This window comes from Podarcis tiliguerta (genome assembly GCF_965153285.1).
Source record: "Podarcis tiliguerta genome assembly, chromosome: 5".
NCBI classification, from domain to species: domain Eukaryota; kingdom Metazoa; phylum Chordata; class Lepidosauria; order Squamata; family Lacertidae; genus Podarcis; species Podarcis tiliguerta.
The window spans coordinates 69427717-69447254 of NC_139538.1; the positions used below are offsets into that span (position 1 = coordinate 69427717).

The 19538-nt window shown below is 42.9% G+C and overlaps 1 protein-coding gene across 1 annotated transcript; it reads right to left on the reverse strand.

Moving 5' to 3' along the window:
• Nucleotides 1-3258: 3258 nt before the first annotated feature.
• On the reverse strand, nt 3259-18210 carry KIFBP (kinesin family binding protein). Its single transcript, XM_083439824.1, has 7 exons — nt 17724-18210; nt 16143-16241; nt 13167-13246; nt 12903-13086; nt 12241-12325; nt 10698-10807; nt 3259-4675 (listed from the first exon to the last, which is right to left on the reverse strand). The coding sequence occupies exons 1-7, from the start codon at nt 18108-18110 to the stop codon at nt 3797-3799; spliced, it is 1824 nt and encodes a 607-aa protein (XP_083295950.1). The 5' UTR covers nt 18111-18210; the 3' UTR covers nt 3259-3796.
• Between the last annotated feature and the right edge of the window lie 1328 nt (nt 18211-19538).

Sequence of the window (19538 nt, forward strand, 5' to 3'; positions counted from 1 at the left end):
TGCAACAGGAAATTGGGAAAGTTGCTCCATAACTTTTCAACACAGGTTAGCCCACTGGATGTTCACATAGCAGTTATGGTTTCAGAAGTCCACACAGTGTTGCAAAAACAAAACAAAAAAACCAGGCTGAGGGGCCGCTATGCCTTGAGTCCAGCTTCTCTTTACAGCCAAAGTGATCCTGTTATTTTGTAAGCACATGGGAAAAGTCCAGAATTCAGCTTTCTGAAAATCAGTAGTAATAATAGTTTCTAGCCCTCAGTAGCCAGAGGTGTTACTGAATAAAATCTCCGCTGCTTGGGGATGGGGCCCTCAGTGAGCGCAGTAGCTTCTTTTCCCCTCCCCACAACAAAAATATTAAATAAATATTAATACAGGATAATTTGTGATTGGAAGAGGAGGTAATTACATTCACTAAACCATGTTCTTGTGTGCCAACATTGACCAAGACAATTTAGATTTTGTGCAGCTGAACTGCTGCCACTCAGAACAAGCAATAGTGGCCTAGATGTACAAATAATGTGCCCAGGATAAGGCAGCCTCCTAAGACTGAGCAATAAAGGAATACGCTCCAAACAGTTAGTCACTGACACTAGCCTGAACACAGCACTCTGAACAAACTGCAGTCTTCAGACCATCTACAAAGGCAGCACCCTGCAGATTACATATCTTGTCCTATGCTTAGGGCTCTCAGTGGCTTTCAAAACAATTTGCAATTGTACAACGGAAGAGAACAAAGAGCAACCTCTCTCGATGTTCCACAGAATGTCCCGAATAGCCAGACCCTTAAGCAGCTGCCCACAGCAACCCAGCTGGCCTTTGTGATGTGATCAGTCTCTCACTAGGGCAAGAGGAGGCGGCATAAGCTCTCAGCAACGGTTGCTCTGTGGGCGCTGCCTGGCAACTCTTCCCCCTTTCCTGATAAGAGCTAAAAATGGCAAAACATAAATTTGCCTAGTTCATGAAAAAGTATTCCAGACTGCATCAACCAAATAACAGACCCTTCTAATTCCAGAGTAACTGCTTATGGTACTTGACCTATCATTGAAGAATTCCACAGTGCATCAGTCAGAGATTTTAGCAGCACCAGCAGGAGCACAGAGGGGAGAGGGGGTTTGTAGGCAAGCTAAATCAAATATATAGTTTTCCCAATTATACCTCACTGTCTTGTTACAACCAATATTTATCCACGGTGAGCTTGCAATTAACTTACAGTTTTAGCTTCCTGCTGCTATGGTGTTTCTCTTGAATAGTTATTTTTTTCAAATGGTTAATGTACTGCGTACAGGAGGGACAGATGAATGGAAGTGTAATGTGATCTTCAAGTCTACCCATAGCTCTCCCACTCTCATCAAGATGCAAGGAACACTGAAGATGGCAGCCCTTGCTCCCCCCTTCTATTTCCCTAAGGGTACTGTATTTAGTAACACAAAAAATGAGTTGCTGGCAGAACTGCGAAATCAAAAACATCCAGCCCAAGCTGCAGCAAACATGTTGCTCATTCTTGTCTTGTGGTGGGCTTGTGGTGACTTGCATGCAGGTGAATGGAGCCCCTTTGCAGCTGCTTTGTTCCTCTTGTGCAAATAGCTGAACAAGCCAGGATCCAGCTCCTAACCAGGAACCCAGATGGGATCCAGGAAGTTACAGGCAACTTACCTTAGCATCTGTGCTGGGAAGCTAAAGGAAAGCACTGTAAAGGCAGAATTACTAAGGGTATAGAACAGGTCTTACCGAAGCAGAACCAGCACGGCTTCCGCAAGAGTAAACCTTGTTCCTTGAGTGCCAAAAAACATATTGACACAAGTTGATCCATCAGATATTGTGTACTTAAAGATTGTCAAAAAGCTGCTGATGAAGTACCTCAACAAAGACTCCTGAGTATGCTTAACAGTCATGAAGTAAGAGGACAGGCCCTCTTGAGGATCAATGGCCGGTTAAGAAACAGGAAGCAGAGAGCAGGAATAAATGGGACTTTTCTCCTAATGCAGCGGATGGGGAAAGTGGAGTCCCTAAATGATTAGTATTGGGTGGGACCTGTGCTTTTTATTTAATTATCTAGAAGTCGGGGTGAGCAGTGAGGTGGCCAAATTGCTTTGGATGTTTAAAACAAAACGTGATTGAAAAGATCTCCAAAGGGAGTTCTCCAAACTGGGTGAATGATAGTAAAATAGCAGGTGCATTTTAGTTTAAGTGATGCACACTGAGGCAAAAACAAACCAACCCCTAACTTCATATATAAACTAATGGGAGTCTCAGCTGCTGTTGACTGACCAGGAACAAGACCTTGGGGTTGCAGAAGACAGCTTGATGGAGATGTTGACTCCCATGTGCAGCAGCTGTGAAAATGGCAAAGTCCATGTAAGGCAGCATTAGGAAAGAGGTTGAAAATGTAACTGCCAATATCATAAGGCCGCTAGACAAATCTATGGTGTGACCACACTGGGAATATTATGTACAGTTCTAGTCACACTTCAAAAGAGAGATTGTAGAGCTGGAAAATATTCAGGAAAGAACCAGAAATGATCAAGGGACTGGAGCAATTCTCCAATGAGGAAAGATTACATTTGGGGCTTTTTAGTCTGGAAAATGGCAAGTATGTGGGTGGGGGAGAACATGACAGAAGTGTTTAAAAGTATGTATGGTTTGGAGAAAGTGGGTAAGAAAAAGTTTTTCTCCCTCTCTCATAACACTAGAATTCATGGGCGTCCAATGGAGCTCCATGTTGGAAGATTCAGAACAGACAAAATAAAGTACTCCTTCACATAAGAGGCATAGGCAAATTCATGGAGGAGTGGCTGCTAGCCATGATGCTTAGATTCTAACTTCACTGCTGGAGGCAGTATGCCTCTGAATACCAGTTTCTGGGGGTAAAAAGTGGAAGAATGCTGTTGTATTCATGTCTTACATGCTAGTTTCCCATAAATATCTGACTGGCCACTGTGAGAATAGGATGGTGGGCATTTCTTAATTTTAACATCTCCCTTTCAAAATCCACTATTAATAAGAGATTGTGCCATTGAACATAGATGTGAGCTGCCAGAGAATCTTTGCTTTTATTGTCTTTAAATGTTCAACTCTGGTCCTTACAGATGGGAATATGAACTTCAGTTGCAGGACGGGACTAACAAGAGTCCTGGCCTATGGTTTGGTAATAGCTGGGATGTATTTAAGACTCAGGCTGTAACTTGTGGAGAAAAACTGGAACAGGTTTCTACTGCCAAACAGGTCACAACACACACACAAAATGACGGCAAGAGAATGTGCAATCAGGCATGTTTGTTTATTGATCCTATTTAACAGGATTCAAAAGGAGGACAGCTAACATATACAAAAATAAATATGACGCCATTAAATTAGAGATATGTTAAGGTTTTTTTCAGGGACTGTTAATGAGGAAAATAAATTCCACCTACCTAAGTCTCTATTTTGTGGGGATGGATTGGGCTGTAAATACAACGTACTCAAAAAGTTCCCTTTTGGAAGAAACAGTTGGAGAGCAGCACTACAGCTGGAAACTGGACCACGTAGTGGAAGGAGAAAAATAAGGCAGGAAGGTGTGCAGGTCAGTACGGAGCAAGCAATACAGAGCACCAGTTGACCATTCACTGTATACTTAATATTGAAGTGTGGGAGAATTACTACACTTGACAGTTTTCCATTTTATACGGGTTCTATGCTGCCTGTCACAGTGGGAGCACACAACAGATGTCGGATGACTACAAGGCAACTGCCATAAGGGAAACTGCCTCTTTGGACAGCAATTGTGTTAATATTGCACATTTCCACGGGAGGAAGGAGTTTAAGTGAAAGTAGAAAGCTTGGCTCTTAGCCTTTCCATTCTTGTTGGGAGAAGCCCAACCATCTCTCTACTGAGCTCTAGCTCAGTTTCAATGGCCTGGACGGCCTCTGTGTGCTTCTCGCAGTAGTCTACCAAAAACGAGTAATATTCCAACGAGGTCTGCATGTTCTCCAACTGTTTCTTGCCATCCGAAGTAATAAGCTTGCCATAAAGGCGGGCAATATGGAACTTGGCCACCATGGCAGGGCGCAGGACATCCTCCTCTAGGGTCTCGGGGAAAATCTTATCAGGGTTCCTCAATGAATCCAAAAAGAGTTCATAGTATTTCATGGCCATCTGAGCAAGAGAATTTATTTTCTTTATTGTGTGGGAGTCAAGTTCCTCTAGCTTATTTCCAATGGCCACTTTTAAATCCATCATCTCGTAATAGGTGTCAGCTAATTCAAACTGAAGCTGCCTACTGAGCAGAAGGTAATACTGAGGGTTTAAGCCAGCATATATGGGCTCCAGCATATCTATCCTGCGCTTGTGCATCTTGCAACGCCTCTCATAATCTTCTTCAAAGAATGCCAGCACCTTGAACAAGGCACTGTGATCCTGAAGAATTTCAATGTGGTCAGTGACATACCCATCTACCTGAAAGAAATCTTTTGCCTCATTGACATAATTCTGACCCACTAAGAAGACTTCTCTAGCTTCTTTGAAGTCTAGTGGAAACACACAGCTCACTTTTTCTTCCATGGCCAAAATAGAGTCACACAGATCACTAGTTCCAAACAGAACAGCCTTCTTCCTGTCCTCTTCCTTCTCATCCTCCTCTTTCTTCTGCTGGGCTTTAAGCTCCGACTGCCTGTCTGGATCCAGCTCCCCAATGTTGTCCTAAAACAAGAACGCACAGGGTGAAATACTTCGCCACGAGAGGTCAAAAAACTAGATACCGCCAATTTGATAAAGTAATCACGTTCACAGTAGCAACTTCTGTTACTCCTATGTTTGCATGACAGAAAAATACATGTTTTGGATTTCTAGAAATTATTTAGTACTTCGAAATATGATTCTTATTTATTTTTATAATTCAATGGAAACACAAGCTGAGCTTATAGCAGCAACTTAGTGGAGGAAGCATTTTAAAGAGTTTTCAACAATTCTCCAAGCAGTAACTCTGAGATATTTTCCTTGACTTCATTTAAGTATTTCACAGCAAGTGGTTGTCATTCTTGAAATTTTTGTTAAACCACTCCCAATATATCTGACATCTTGTAGGGTTCTCTTTTTCCTTTCCTATCCATTGTTAATACTACAGTGGAACCTCGGGTTGTGGACGTAATCCGTAATGGAGGCACATCCACAATCCGCAGCGTTCGCATCCTAAAGCACCATGTCTGTGCCGGCGCGATTTGGCGCTTCTCCACATGCGTGAGCGGTGAAACCTGGAAGTAACCTGTTCTGGTACTTCCAGGTTTCCCACGGTCTGCAACCTGAAAACACAAAACCTGAAACAGCTGTAACAGCTGTAGGTATGATTGTACTGTGTTATCAGACAGTAGGAACTCATGGAACTTTGAAGTGTCAGGCATAGCTCTAATGGCTTTAGCCCAAACGTAGCAGAGTTTTCCTGCACAGCAAAGAAGCTAGTTGAGGTGGAAATGACTTGTCAGCTAGACTCAGAATAACTATTTACAGGATTTATTAAAAAGGAAAAGAAAACAGCAGAGTTTCTGCATATAAAACAAAGCAAAATAAATCCTTTCTTTCTCTCTCTCTTAACCATACACAGCACTCCTACTCCTACCACACCTAACACACCAAACTGTGCTAGCATTCCTAGATAACAGAGTTGAGTGCTGGTCGTTAACCAATCAGAGTAAGTAGTTTCTAGGTCAAGCAGACCTTGGCTTTCTGCCAAGAGTAAATTGACACTGCCTTGAGTTAATTGTGTGAAGCCAGAATCTGTAAGTTTTCCATGAGAATCAATTAACAGAAACTGAACACCCCCTCACAGATTCTGCTGGACAATTAACATCAAATAACACCTATGTAGGAGATTATTTTTCCAGCAAACCTAAACTCTTGCACATTTGCTTGTTCTTTATCTTTGCCAATGGTTTAGTTAATACATCTGCTACATTTTCTTCACTTGATACATAAGTACATGTGATTATATTGTCTTGTACACAGCAACGTACATTTTGGTATTTTACAGAGATATGTTTGGAACGTGATTTGAAACCCTCTGTTTTACTTAAGGTTATACAAGCCTGATTATCAATGTAAACTCGTATTGGTTCTCCACAATTTACATTTAAATCTGCTAACAAATGCTTGAAATAAACCACCTCGTTGCACAATTCACTCAATGCGGCGTACTCAGATTCCGTTGATGACACACTTACAATGTCTTGCTTGCGTGACCGCCAGCTGATTAAAGCTCCACCAACCATTATGACTAGTCCTGTGACAGATTTTCTATCTGGCAAATTTCCCCAGTCACTATCACAATAGCAAACCAACATTTCATCCTCTGAAGAATTTAATTGTAACATATAGCCAATTGTCTGTTTGAGGTATCTCAGAACTTGTTTTACCCCTTTCCAGGCATTTAGTGTGGGTTTTGAGACCAATCTACTTAATATGCCTACTGCATAGCTAATATCAGGTCTGGACCACTGTGCTAGATACAATAAACTTCCAATTACAGAATGATATACATCAGGATGTTCAAATTCAGGACTCTCATCTATATGAAGTGTTTTTATGAAACCTGGATCCATAGGCACCACTGCCCCTTTGCAATCCTGCATCCCGTATGTAGTCAGTAGTTGTTTAACTTTGTTCTGCTGACTAATTAGGCAGCTGCCATCTTGGGCCCAGCACACTTCCAACCCTAGATATGTCCTAACCGGGCCTAAGTCTTTCATTTTACCAGAGGTTTAAGTTTGTACACCCACCTGCAGCCTACAATCTTTGCCCCCTCAGGCGCTGCTACTGGTGTAAAGACCTTGTGCTCATTCAGAGAGGACATCTCTTCCTCCATTGCCTGTTTCCAGAGCTCTGCCTCCTCTTTTGGTAACTTTAACACCTCCTGAAAACTCTTGGGCTCTGCAATTACACTAAACACATTTGCAGTATCCGGAGAAAAACGCACCGGAGGCACTCCTTTGTTTTGTCTTTTAGATCTTCTGGGAGAAAATTTTTCTTCTGACCCACTTTCCTCCTCAGAACTACGACCTCTCTTTTGTTGCTTAGCAACTGGTTTCTGGCTAATTCCACTTTCTTGAGAGCTCTTATCTGAACTTTCCTCCCCCTCAGACTCTGATTCTCTATGTTTACCTTCAGAGTCATGAAGCTCCTGAGAAGGTTCAAACCAAACCTCAGTATTGGCATGTAGTCTCTCCCAGCCACTATGTTCACAAAAACTGGCATTCCTGGAGATCACAATGCCATTTGTCCCTTCAGCAAAGCGGAAACCTTTTCCCAGCTCCTGGTAACCCACAAACACTAACTGTTTGGTCTTAGGATCTCCCTTCTTTCTCATTTGTTTTGGAATTAATACCCAGGCTTTTGATCCAAACACATGCAAATGGTCAATTTTGGGTTTTTTGTGAAACAATTTAAAGTACGGAGTTGTACCTATTGTTTGATGAAAGAGCCTATTTTGGAGATAACACGCGGTGAGCATGCTCTCCCCCCAATAAGACATGGGCAAATCAGCATCATCAAGCATGGCAAACATCATATCTTGTAAAGATCTATGTTTTCGCTCTGCAACGCCATTCTCCTCTGGGGAAAAAGCGTTCATTTTTCTATGCCCAATGCCACGCTTTTGTAACCAATCTCTAAAAGCATTTGACATAAATTCGCCACCTCTGTCCGTCTGAATCCTTTTGAGTTTAATGGACAGAAATCTTTCCACAGATGCCACCCAGCCTTTAAACTTAGTGAACACATCACCCTTATTCTTCATGGGAAAAACCCAAGAGTAACGCGTGGCGTCATCCACAATTGTTAATGAAAAACGCGATCCACCCCTGCTTACAGGAAATGGACCAATTACGTCCATGTGAACCAGCTGTAGCGGGGACTCACTAACTCTGTCACTTCTGGGGTAAGAGACTCTGTGGGTTTTAACCTTTTTACAAACATTACAATCAAGGTACTTGTTACAACTCTTTAAATCACCCCCATCAGCCAATTCAGACATTTTTAGTACACTTTTCCAGCCAGCATGCCCCATTTTCCTATGCAATAAGTGCACACAGTTGTCATGTATAGCTTTGTTATTCACTGCAGGCTGAGATTTACTGACTACTGCTGCAACTTGAGATCCTGCTTTAAGCCAAAACAAGCCTCCCTCTGACTTAGCAGTGGCTAAAATCTCACCAGCCTTCTTAATAATGCAACTGTCTCCTTCAAAATACACTTTAAACCCAGCTTTTAGCAAACAATCTACAGACATCAGATTGCTCCTTAATGAAGGTACACAAAGTACATTTTGCAGGCATTCACGAAGACAAGGAACAAAAACTGCACCCCCCGAAATCACTTCGGAAGTACTTCCGTCTGCTAGAGCCACCTGGCTGCGCTGTGCTGAGTTCTTGGAAACAAACAATTCATCTGAATTTACGATGTGCCGAGACGCTCCCGAATCGACCACCCAGACAGCTTGTTTCTCATCAGCAATCTTGACCTCTGCGGTCACCAGCTGAGCCGACTGTTTTCGTTTGAAGAATTTCTTTTTACGCTGCTGCTGCTGCTGATCTCGTCTCTGCTCCTGCACCGGCCACTGAGACTTGACCAACTCCGGACATTGTCGTTTTAGATGCGCTGAAGACCCACATCGGAAACAACGCCTAACAGCAAACGCTGACTCCTCACTGGTATGCTGCTTTTGCGTCACCTCTGGCACGGCATGAGAACTCCTTCCGCACCGCCCGCCTGTAGAAGCCTCTGCAGCAAACGACCTTTCTTGCCTCTTCTGCCATTCTTCAATCAAACGCCCAGTGACATAACTGACTGATAAATCACGCTCCTGTAAACCTTCTAGAGACAAAACTAAATTATCCCAGCTTTCCGGGAGAGAACTCAAAATAATAGCCACCTTCTCCTGCTGGTCTAACGCACAGTCTCTTTCCTGTAGCGCAGTAAACTTTAACTGTAAACTGTGTAGGTGTTCCTGCATTGTAACCCCAGGCTGTAACATTGCCTTGTACAATGCCTTGCGAATGAACAGCTTGGAAACTGCTGTCTCACGCACATGGAGTTCTTTAAGTGCTTGCCACACACCTCTAGCTGTCTTGATTCCCCTCACATACGGCAACTGGGAATCTTCCAGCCCCAAGACAATTGTGGCCCTTGCTCTTTGGTCTTTATCGAGGTCTTCATCATCAGGCTTCGCAGGAAACTTACTCACCACTTGCCAGAGACGATCCCTCTGCAGCACTGCCTGCATGCGTTCCGACCACAGCAAGTAATTGGAGTCATTCAGATGCTCAAAAGCCATCTGAACTGGTTGTGAGGCCATCTTGAGAGCGATGTCCCTGGAACCCGGAACCAGCTACTCACGACCACCGAGAGAGAAAACAGGAACCACAGCAACCAGCATTCACACGCTGCGTCTGTTGTCCTTGTGTCCACTGCGTCACCAGCTCACAACAGTCAGGAACCAGCCAGTGGAACTTCTGCTGCACCAACAGGAACAACAACTTCTGGAACTACTGGAACCAACACCGTTGATGCTGACACCACCACAACTCAGGCTGGCAGCACAATACCCATAACCTCATGGAACTTTGAAGTGTCAGGCATAGCTCTAATGGCTTTAGCCCAAACGTAGCAGAGTTTTCCTGCACAGCAAAGAAGCTAGTTGAGGTGGAAATGACTTGTCAGCTAGACTCAGAATAACTATTTACAGGATTTATTAAAAAGGAAAAGAAAACAGCAGAGTTTCTGCATATAAAACAAAGCAAAATAAATCCTTTCTTTCTCTCTCTCTTAACCATACACAGCACTCCTACTCCTACCACACCTAACACACCAAACTGTGCTAGCATTCCTAGATAACAGAGTTGAGTGCTGGTCGTTAACCAATCAGAGTAAGTAGTTTCTAGGTCAAGCAGACCTTGGCTTTCTGCCAAGAGTAAATTGACACTGCCTTGAGTTAATTGTGTGAAGCCAGAATCTGTAAGTTTTCCATGAGAATCAATTAACAGAAACTGAACAGGAACTGCTTTCCCGAATTGAAAATCTCAACAGCTTATGTATGCTGCTAATATTTTACTGTTATCTTAATGGTGTTTTGTGATTCATAATGATATTTTCTTATTTATTTTTTAAATTGCTTTGGGGTCACTTGGGACAAAAAGCAGTATATAAGCACCACAACAATTTAAGGAAAACCAAACAAGGCATTGGAAATTACACAGCTGATTTTTTAATAGATGAGATGCTGACATCTTCACAGCCACTGGGACATATGGGAATACCTGCCTGTTTGCCTATCTCAACTGCTAAATATCCACTCTGACAAGACAATAATAGGCAAGCAGAAAATTACCGAAGAAGTCGAAGTGTAAAACTGTGTAAACACAGAGTATGCACCAATGGCAGACTAGCTTTAACAAAGAAAACTCTGCTTTATTGGTTAGGTAATGTATCTAGCTCCTACTGAACCCATTTGGATACTATCAGTAAAGCATCAAGGCCCATGATGAAATCAAGGTGATATGGACAAAACTGGCAAAGACAAGATTAAGTGTTCTACTGCCCAAGCAGAATATTGTGACTTGTGACTTACATTTACTATACCCTTGAGTCTCAGTACCACTAGCAGCTGTTGCGACTACTGTGTTTAGTTACTCCTGCAAATGTTAAAAAGGTTATTTGCACTCCGTTTCTTGATTACCTCGAGCAATTTCCTGGCTCCCTGCAACAAGTTCAAGCAGTACTTAATCCAACACCTTGCAATTTCAGCTCTTCTCTGTCGAAGGTCTTGTTGATCTTGTTCTGTTTCATCTGATTTAAAATATTACAATATTCATTAGGCTAGTTGACAGATTTTGAAAAGCCATCTCCGGGGGGGGGGGGGGGATAAGTTAGCCACTTAAAATTACCTGAAGGACTACACAGAATTCAAGTAACTAATACTACTGGAATCTATTAAATGGTTAGGAGGAGGAAGGTTTAACTTTTGGCTATAATATTTTCTAATCCTGATGCTTTTCCATTCTGTAACAGGGATCAAACAGCCTCAAGATACTTCTACTGGAAATGGAGGGAGACATTTAATTTCTATTCAGGAAAACAGGGTGTAAAGAACATCTTAGAACACAGTTTAACATCGTTAAAATAGTTTAAGCATTTCTAGCATCAACTGTCCTAAAAAGTAAAAAATGAAACAGTTAGGTATATTACCAATACAACTTATAGCAGGTTATAGGCAGCTGCAAAAATATAAGAAGTGGGACACCTGGACTGAGATAATACATGTGAAAAGGATCTAAGGGTCTTAGTAAACAAGCTTAACAGGAGTCAACAGTGTGATGCAGCAGTAAAAAAATCTAATGCTATTCTAGGCTGCATCAATAGAAGTCTAGCATTCCTTTCAAGGGAAGTCATAGTACCACTCTGTTCTTCCCTGGTCAAACCACACCTGGAGTACTGTGTCCACGTCTGGGCACCACAATTTAAGAAGGATATTGACAAGCTGGAGCATCTGAGGGAAGGCAGCCAAGATGATCAAGGTTCTGGAAACCAGGCTTTTATGAGGAACAGTTGAGGGAATTGGGTATGTTTAACCACGTAAAGAAGAGATTTAGAGATATGATAGCCATCTTCAATATCTAAAGGGCTGTAACATGGAAGATGGAACAAGCTTGTTTTCTTCTACTGTGGAGGGCAGGACCAGAACCAATGGATTCAAGTTACAAGAAAGAAGATTCTGACTAAACATCAGGAAGGACTTTCTGAGAGTCAGAGCTGTTTGACAGTGGAAGCGACTCCCACAAGAGGTGGTGGACTCTGCTTCCTTATAGGTTTTTAAGCAGAGGATGGATGGCCATCTGTCATGCATGATCTAGTTGAGATTCTTGCATTGCAGGAGGTTGGACTAGGCGAGTCTTGGGGTCCCTTTCAACTCTACAATTCTATGAACAGAGGAAAACTGTACATCTTCTCTCCCTCTCTAAAGTTGAAATATCGAAAGCTATTTCCTCGGCACCACCACTATGCCCCAAGTCTGCACCGTTAGTTTCAAAGCTGTACAAGCCCAATAGAGAAGTGTAGCCTTGCTGAAGGGCACCTCTTCACCCTCTCACATTGCAACCTCTTCCCCCAGTCCCACAAAATCAATGCAGCACTGAAACGGACAGCAAGCAGAGAATTCAACATTTTTGCTAACCCATATAACTCAAAGCCACTACAGTGAGGATTAAAATGAGATGACTTACTGTCCTCTGCAGATGGCACCTGTCCAGCTTGGCCAAAGATGACACTGGCAGCTGCTAAACAATGCCTGGACTCCATGAAACATTGCTGTAAGGAGAAGACATGGTGGCGTTTGTTCCTGGCACGCAGTAAGATATTTTTCTCTTAATATTTAAGAATGAAATAATTCAGTTGCCCAATTGTTTGCCCAAATGCGTGATCTTTGAAGGATCTGGGGATATAATCTGGCAACGCTGCATAGTAAGAAAGCTGAGGACAAACAGGTAAAGGTCTTCTAAGCAGTCTCCCCAACCTTACATACACACTCATATCGTAACAAATTTGAGGAATAAATTTCTCTAATGCACTTCTTCTGAAACATGACATTTTTTGTTATTCATGTTTTTGGCTGCGAGTTTGACATCTGTAAATGCCAACAAAGCTAGGAAAGAACATTGACTTACAAAATGAATGAGGCAAGTTAGTCATGACTTTCAGTCCCATGGATTTCAAAGGGAACTTAAGTGCAAATAACTTAGTGTGGAAGATGATGCAACCCAATGCCTGCCAATAAGATTCATACCACAGATAACAATAGCTTTTTGAAAGCTGGTCAAATAGCAACTCTGACATTGGTAGCACCTTAACAAATTAGGTACACTGAAGAAAACATTGAAGTGACTACCTTTGTGAGATAATACTGAGACAAAGTAGCTGCATTGAGAGCCCATTCTACTGGATAGTAGCCACTATATTCAAGCTGCCGTTTAAGGGTGGTATGGCAATACTGTGCAGCCTTCTCAATCATCTCCAGGTGCTGGTAGACTTGGGCCAGATAATATAACGTATGAGTATAGACTTTCTCAAATCTGGGGAAACAGAGGGTTTAGATTTAATTTTAAGACAGAAACACCCCTCCCAATCTCTGACTTTACAGTTCAACATATACCTTTTTGATCTTTCTTGGTCAGTAAGTTTCTCTTCTTCATCCATAAAATGTTCACTGGAATCAATCGGGGGATTCCCATTCTGCAAAACATAACATATACGAACTTAATAAATACATACAGTGGATTTGTGCTCTCTACAGGCTGCACTTTGGTACTGCAGAGAATATTAAGTTAAGATGCATCCAGAAATATGTTCTTATTGCACAAAACATCTAAATATCAGGACATCCAACCAGAAGACATATCTCTTTCTTAAAAATCTGTTCTTCCCTATTGTGTTGTAGAACCTGTAATCATGCATCTCTAACTGCACATTCTTCTAAAAACCTGTTCTATCCTCTTGAACAGTTACTTCTTGAACTCTGCAGCACTGACAGAAAGAATATGATGCATTTAAACAAGAGTTTCAGTAAATGTAACAATATAGGAAAAAAGAAAGAAAGTTTACCTCGATGAACAAACCAGAAACTCTGGAAGAATATGCTTTCAGAAATTTTTGCTTTATGTGCTACTCAATGCACTCAAGACAAAAGTGGTTGCAACTAGATACAAGACATCACACAGAAGTAAAAACAACACAAGAGAAATATATCCCTGAATGAACAGCATATTTAATATTGAGATCCAGTTATTAGTTCAAGCTCTTGAACAACTCTAGAGCACAAAGTAGTCACATGTCCCTGTTATAAATTTATTTCTCAAGCTTAATTTGTAGCTGCTTTTATTCTCTTTGCAAATCACTAAGGCGGCTTCTTTCTTCTGCTTGGGAACTGGCGGGATAGTGGCAGACGCCATTTTGAGTTAGCCCCAGCTGTACGCCAATTAAAATGGGGCTAACAGAGACAGAGGAGTTTGCAAAATCAGGGAGAGGGCAGCAACTGGCCCCCACATATCCCTTTTAATGTTTCACCACATTTCTACCTTTAATAAGTCACTTTGAGGGCATAATTGCTGAAAAGCAAGATAATTTTTTTAATAACAATAAATAAGACCCATATGTATAGTTAACAAATCCAACAAAAGGTTTCTGGAATTATGTTCTGAATACAAATCTGGTTCCTCTAGCTCCATTTCACTTTAGGTCTTTCTGGAGCTGCAAACCCTTCCATCATTATAAGTGTGATTAACAAGTCTGGACTCCCAGATTTCTTTGGCCATCACTACCCAACTACTACCTCACCTCTTCGGCAGGGTGAACTGTAAGTGCTTTCAAGTGAAACTCAAACCAGGGCAGCTACCTACAGTCACCTTTATCTATCTCCCTGTCACTGAGTTGCAGCATTAAACCTGTCAATTCCTCAATTGTTTTGTTGCCCTATGTCTGCGTGTGTAGCATAAGCCACTGGCCAAGCACAGAGGGACAGCTGCTCCTTGCACTGTCAAAGTATCTGGTTAAATAACAGCTTCAGAATTAAGAAGCTTTATTAAGATCAGGGACAGAGAAAAATGGGGGAGGGGAGAGACAGTTTCATAAAGAAATAAAAGCAGTTTCCTCTCTAAATAACCTATGACATACAATATCACAATGGTATCTTAAATGCACTTGCAAGGGGGAAAGGTCACCCATCATATTTGGAAGAATGCAATAATTCTTATTTTCAACCAAGTAAAACTAAGGGAAATGAGTTGACAGGGTGTGAGACATTTAACCTCAAATCAAGGATGATCAAGTGGGACTGGACACACCTCCCAAGGCAGGGTTTTGACACTAGGGAGATGACAGGTTTAGCATGAACATAAACCAGCACCCAGGAAGCTGAGCCACTGGTACCTAGATTCAACAATACAGGAAGAATACTCTAAATGTGACAGGTAGGTTGTTAAGAAACAGAAGAACTACACTGGATTAAACAAGAAGGCAGGCATGTTCTTCTCAGGCCTTTCTCCAAAGCATCATCATCTCTAGTCAAAAGCAAATTCAGCAAAATAAGACAAGAGCGTAAATATGAAACAAGTGAAATATTTTCAGCATCACTTTTAAGAATTTGCCAAAGTGCAGCACTCCACTGGTTTCACAGAAGCCATGTCGGAGAATGAACAAACACTGGAAATGCAGAAAGGCAGGGCAGTGCATAAATAGCGCCCCCGAGGGTATAACAAAGGCTCCATTGTGCTAATGCTATGGCACAGCAGAGTCAACAACTTAGAAGGCTGCTTGTTATGCATAAGGAGTTTAGCTTGTTAGAATCCTCCTGAAATACAGAAAAGCTCTTTTTTAGAAAACTAATTCTGCACTGCATTTTAGCCATACAGCAATAAGTTAAAGTGTTTTTAGAATTTTCCAGTTATTATAACTAACAATGGAAGTGTCCCTAAGCTGTTTTATAGATGCTTTATGTGGTTACAGAGGGATGAAAGCACAGCTGCAATTGTGAGTTGACACTGATTTTCTAGTCAGCTGTTTGCACAGAACACTCTGCATAAATGCCAACCATTTTGAAGCTATCTAAAAATGATATCTGAACAGTAGATATATTTTTCACTTAGTACTATAGTTATTTTTCAGAATTCAGGCATCAAAACTCCTGACAACACATATATTGTATCAAAATGTCTCATTTTATAACACGAGAAAACAGGCCTCTCAACTTGCAAAGCTCAGTAACAATTACCGTATTTTTTGCTCTATAAGACTCACTTTTTCCCTCCTAAAAAGGGGAAATGTGTGTGCGTCTTACAGAGCGAATGCAGACTGCGCAGCTTTCACAGAAGCCAGAACAGCAAGAGGGATTGCTGCTTTCACTGCACAGCGATCCCTCTTGCTGTTCTGGCTTCTGAGATTCAGAATATTTTTTTTCTTGTTTTCCTCCTCCAAAAACTAGGTGCGTCTTATAGAGCGAAAAATACAGTAATCCAGAAAGCCTGTTTATTATTTAATGATTGCAACTCATTGATATTAGAACTTGAAATTTTGATTATGCCTTGAGGTGCCACCACATTACAGAAACATAAGACGTGCTCATACAACACATTACCTCTTTCATGTACTGATTATATAAAGCCTCTGCAGATTCCAAGTAAGTCTGAGCTGTTTTAATGTTATCTCTTTCTGACCACAGGATGCCCAGGTTATTCTACAAAAGAAGAGGGAAATTGACATTTTTTTGTAAAGCTATGAATGGCACAAATCCACCATCAATGAATAGGGAAGAGGGGTCACCCCCTTACATATTATACAAGAACCAGACTAATACTATACTTATTCCTAACACCCTTAACAAATTACTGTTGGAAGAATTTTTGGGGGAAGCCTTAAACATGCTGTGTACACACAGCCTGCTACTGGCACACAAATTATTTTGATCCACAGACTCTCTTGAGTGGAGTTACTCAGCTCTCAAACTGCAATAGTAAATAATCAATGTAAGCACATGAACTGCAAATTTGTTTTTCATTTCTTGAAGTAACAGTGTTACTGCCTTGCAAACCTATATTCCAGAGGATGGTCTGCCACCACCACCAGCTCAACCCTTCCTTAATACTTTGCACCGCAGCACTGCATTTCTCCAATCTGACACATGCCACCCCCTTGCACTAAAACAAGAAGAATAGACACATGGCTGCAGCAGCAACAAAACACAGAAAGCCTTCTGGATTTCCAACACTGATATGCAGTTTCAACAATACTTCTATAGAATGGGTAACAGTTCAAAGGTTATCCTTACAAAAAGGCAAAACAATGAGAAGAGTGGGGAGGAAACAACTTCATTCATTGATGGATTTTAAAAGTGTGGACAGTTAATGTTTGTTATGTAACATTCCACACATCTTTTGGAGGCATCATCCAGTACTTCAACAAGAGTTCCAAAGTGCCAAATCAAATAACTTGGATCTTGAGATCCTGTGAGTTAAATTACTGACAAAAATCTCTGTTCAAAGAAAAGGAGAGAAGGAAAGAATATTTTTGCTGATTTCCCCTTTCCTCCCCCCCCCCCTTCTAATATGGAGGAACACCGGAAGTATGGGAAGAGGTGAAGGAGGATGAGAGAACCAGCAAACGTTGCCTGCTCTCTTCCGCTAGCCATTAGATCCGACTTTGGATCCAAGCCAGCATATTATTCGTCTTAGATGCCTATTATGCATCGACTAGATTTCATAATGAGGAGAGATGCCGCAGAATCGATTAGGCTAACAAAACTAAAAACACAGCCATTTCCGTAAGGAAAATTGCACAGGTCAGGAAAGCTCATTCTCCCCAGTTGATTTCTGACTTCCAAATGATGCCATCCCCCAGGACAAACGGTGACTGCCCCGGCCCAAGAAAACCTTTGCTGTTAAGACGGGTGGGCGATGAATGTACACACTGCGCCACGTGCCCGGGCTGATGTTTAAATGCCCCGGCAAGTATGCGGCACTCTAAGGTTTAGGAACCTGCATTATCCCAAACAGCGCGAACGACGCAAAGAGGTTTGACGCGCGTGTGCGGGGGGGGGGCACACGTTCATGCACCCTGTTTCTTATCCACCGCTCCTCGCAGTTGTGGGTCTGAGCCCCCTATTGGGGTGAGCTATTGCGGGAGGGGGAGCGACCGACGACCCCTTCCTTCCTTGCCCCACCTGGGCCTGGATGTAGAGGGAGACGCACTCCCGGGAGAGGCGGTGAGGCTCCAGCAGCTGCGCGCACTTCACCAGGTGCTCCTCGCCGGCCGAGTACTCCTGCGTGTCGGTGTGGTTCACCCCGAGCTCGTACTCCACGGCGGCCAGCGCCACGGCGCGCTGCCGCTCCCGCTCGTCGGCCCCGGCCGCGCCTCCGCCGGCGCCTCCCGGGCTGCCTTCCGCCTCCTCGGAGCCCAGCTGCTGCTTGATGCCTTCCAGCAGCTCCCGGGCGCTGTACTTGGAGCGGTACGGCTCCGTCTCCGGGTCTTTCTTGGACTCCACGTAGGAGAGGTTGACGGCGCTGCGGAACTTCTCGCACAGCGAGGCCCACTCGGCGGGGGTCGCCATCTTCCCACTGAACGGGCTGCTGCGCTTTCCTCGCTCGTCTCTCGCCTCCTCCACTCGCGCTCTCTCTCCCGATCAGTTGGCTTTATGCCCGCCCAGAACCCTCCCGAAGGGTAGTCCGCATGCGCGTCAACCTCGTTCCCTCAGTTAAAATGGAGGCGCGGGGAGCGGGTGACGTCACAGGCGGCAGAGGGACGGAGAGAAGGGAGCAGAGGCCGCGGTGGGCGCCAAAGGCCACGCGCGCGAAAAGACCGCGACAGCAGAGGAAATTGGGCTCAAGCGTAGTTTTGTGGTTATCTCCGTGAGGGAGAATAGGGGTCTCCCAGGAACTCCTGGCACGCTACACGTTAACGCTTTGGAAGGATAAGGGGGGGGGGGGAGCCACGACTGTTGTTTGGAGTGTCACCACACTCTGTCGTCTTTGGTTGAATACCGGATCTAAAGATGATTTTTCATAGCCCAGAGATTTACAGTGGTTCCTAACTTGGAACACAAAACCCTCAAGAAGAGGGGAGCGAATCCAGGAGAATCCCCATGGTTTAATATTTAAATATAAAATATTTACCAGACTGGTCAATTAACTTGGGAAAGATTTTTTCCACACTCGAATGTTGTGATTTTGCAATCTTGTGTTGTTTTATTTACTGATCAATGGCACTTCCCCTCTTATGCTCCTCTGTAGGATGCATTTTCATGCTTTTAAGAGGGCTTTGGGCAAAAAAGCAGTACATAATAGTAATTGCATATTATTAATGTGTATTGTTGTTATTTTATTATCTACCCTTCACCAGCAGGTCCCAAAATGGGTTACAACAGTCTAAAACCAAACATTAAAAACCACCCACACCCAGAGTGGCTGGGGAAACCCAGCCAAATGAGCAGGGTATAAATAATAAATTATATTCTTCTTCTTCTTAAAAAAATGTGCAGCTAATAGCTTGTTCTGGAGTTTAGTGATATAAACCTGTCCTTTGTGGTCTGTTGGGTCACATTTTCAGTGCTATTTCAGATTCACAGGGTTGTGATAATATGATTGGCTCTGAGGCAGGGTGGGGTGGGCATTGCAGCCTATCTCTCCCACTCTCAACACTAGGTGTCCACCGCAGCTTGTGCTGCTTGCCAAACCCACCTACAACTGTCACCCACAGCAACCCTTCACCTCACCAACCCCCCACACTTACCCATTAGACCAGGAGTGGGGAACCTGTTTGGCTCCAACCTGTGGGCCTCCTTTGACATATGGGCAGGGCAACCCACCCGCTCATCACATGACATAATTGCAATGTCACATAACTGAAATGTGATTGTCCCACTAACACATCTTGATCTGAAATATCAAACGGAGATTCCCAAGCTGCTCCAGGCCGATAGCTTCAATGTTCTTTAGGCCATCCTCCTGCTCCCCACTCCATATCAAGAGGTACAAAACAG

Excerpts from the sequence above, each read along its gene's own strand:
- KIFBP (XM_083439824.1), bottom strand. The coding sequence starts at position 18,110 with ATGGCGACCCCCGCCGAGTGGGCCTCGCTGTGCGAGAAGTTCCGCAGC. Across the intron at positions 12,326-12,902 it reads CTCAGTATTATCTCACAAAG|CAATGTTTCATGGAGTCCAG; the intron begins GTAGTCACTTCA and ends TTCTCCTTACAG. Across the intron at positions 10,808-12,240 it reads GGTGCCATCTGCAGAGGACA|ATGAAACAGAACAAGATCAA; the intron begins GTAAGTCATCTC and ends ATTTTAAATCAG.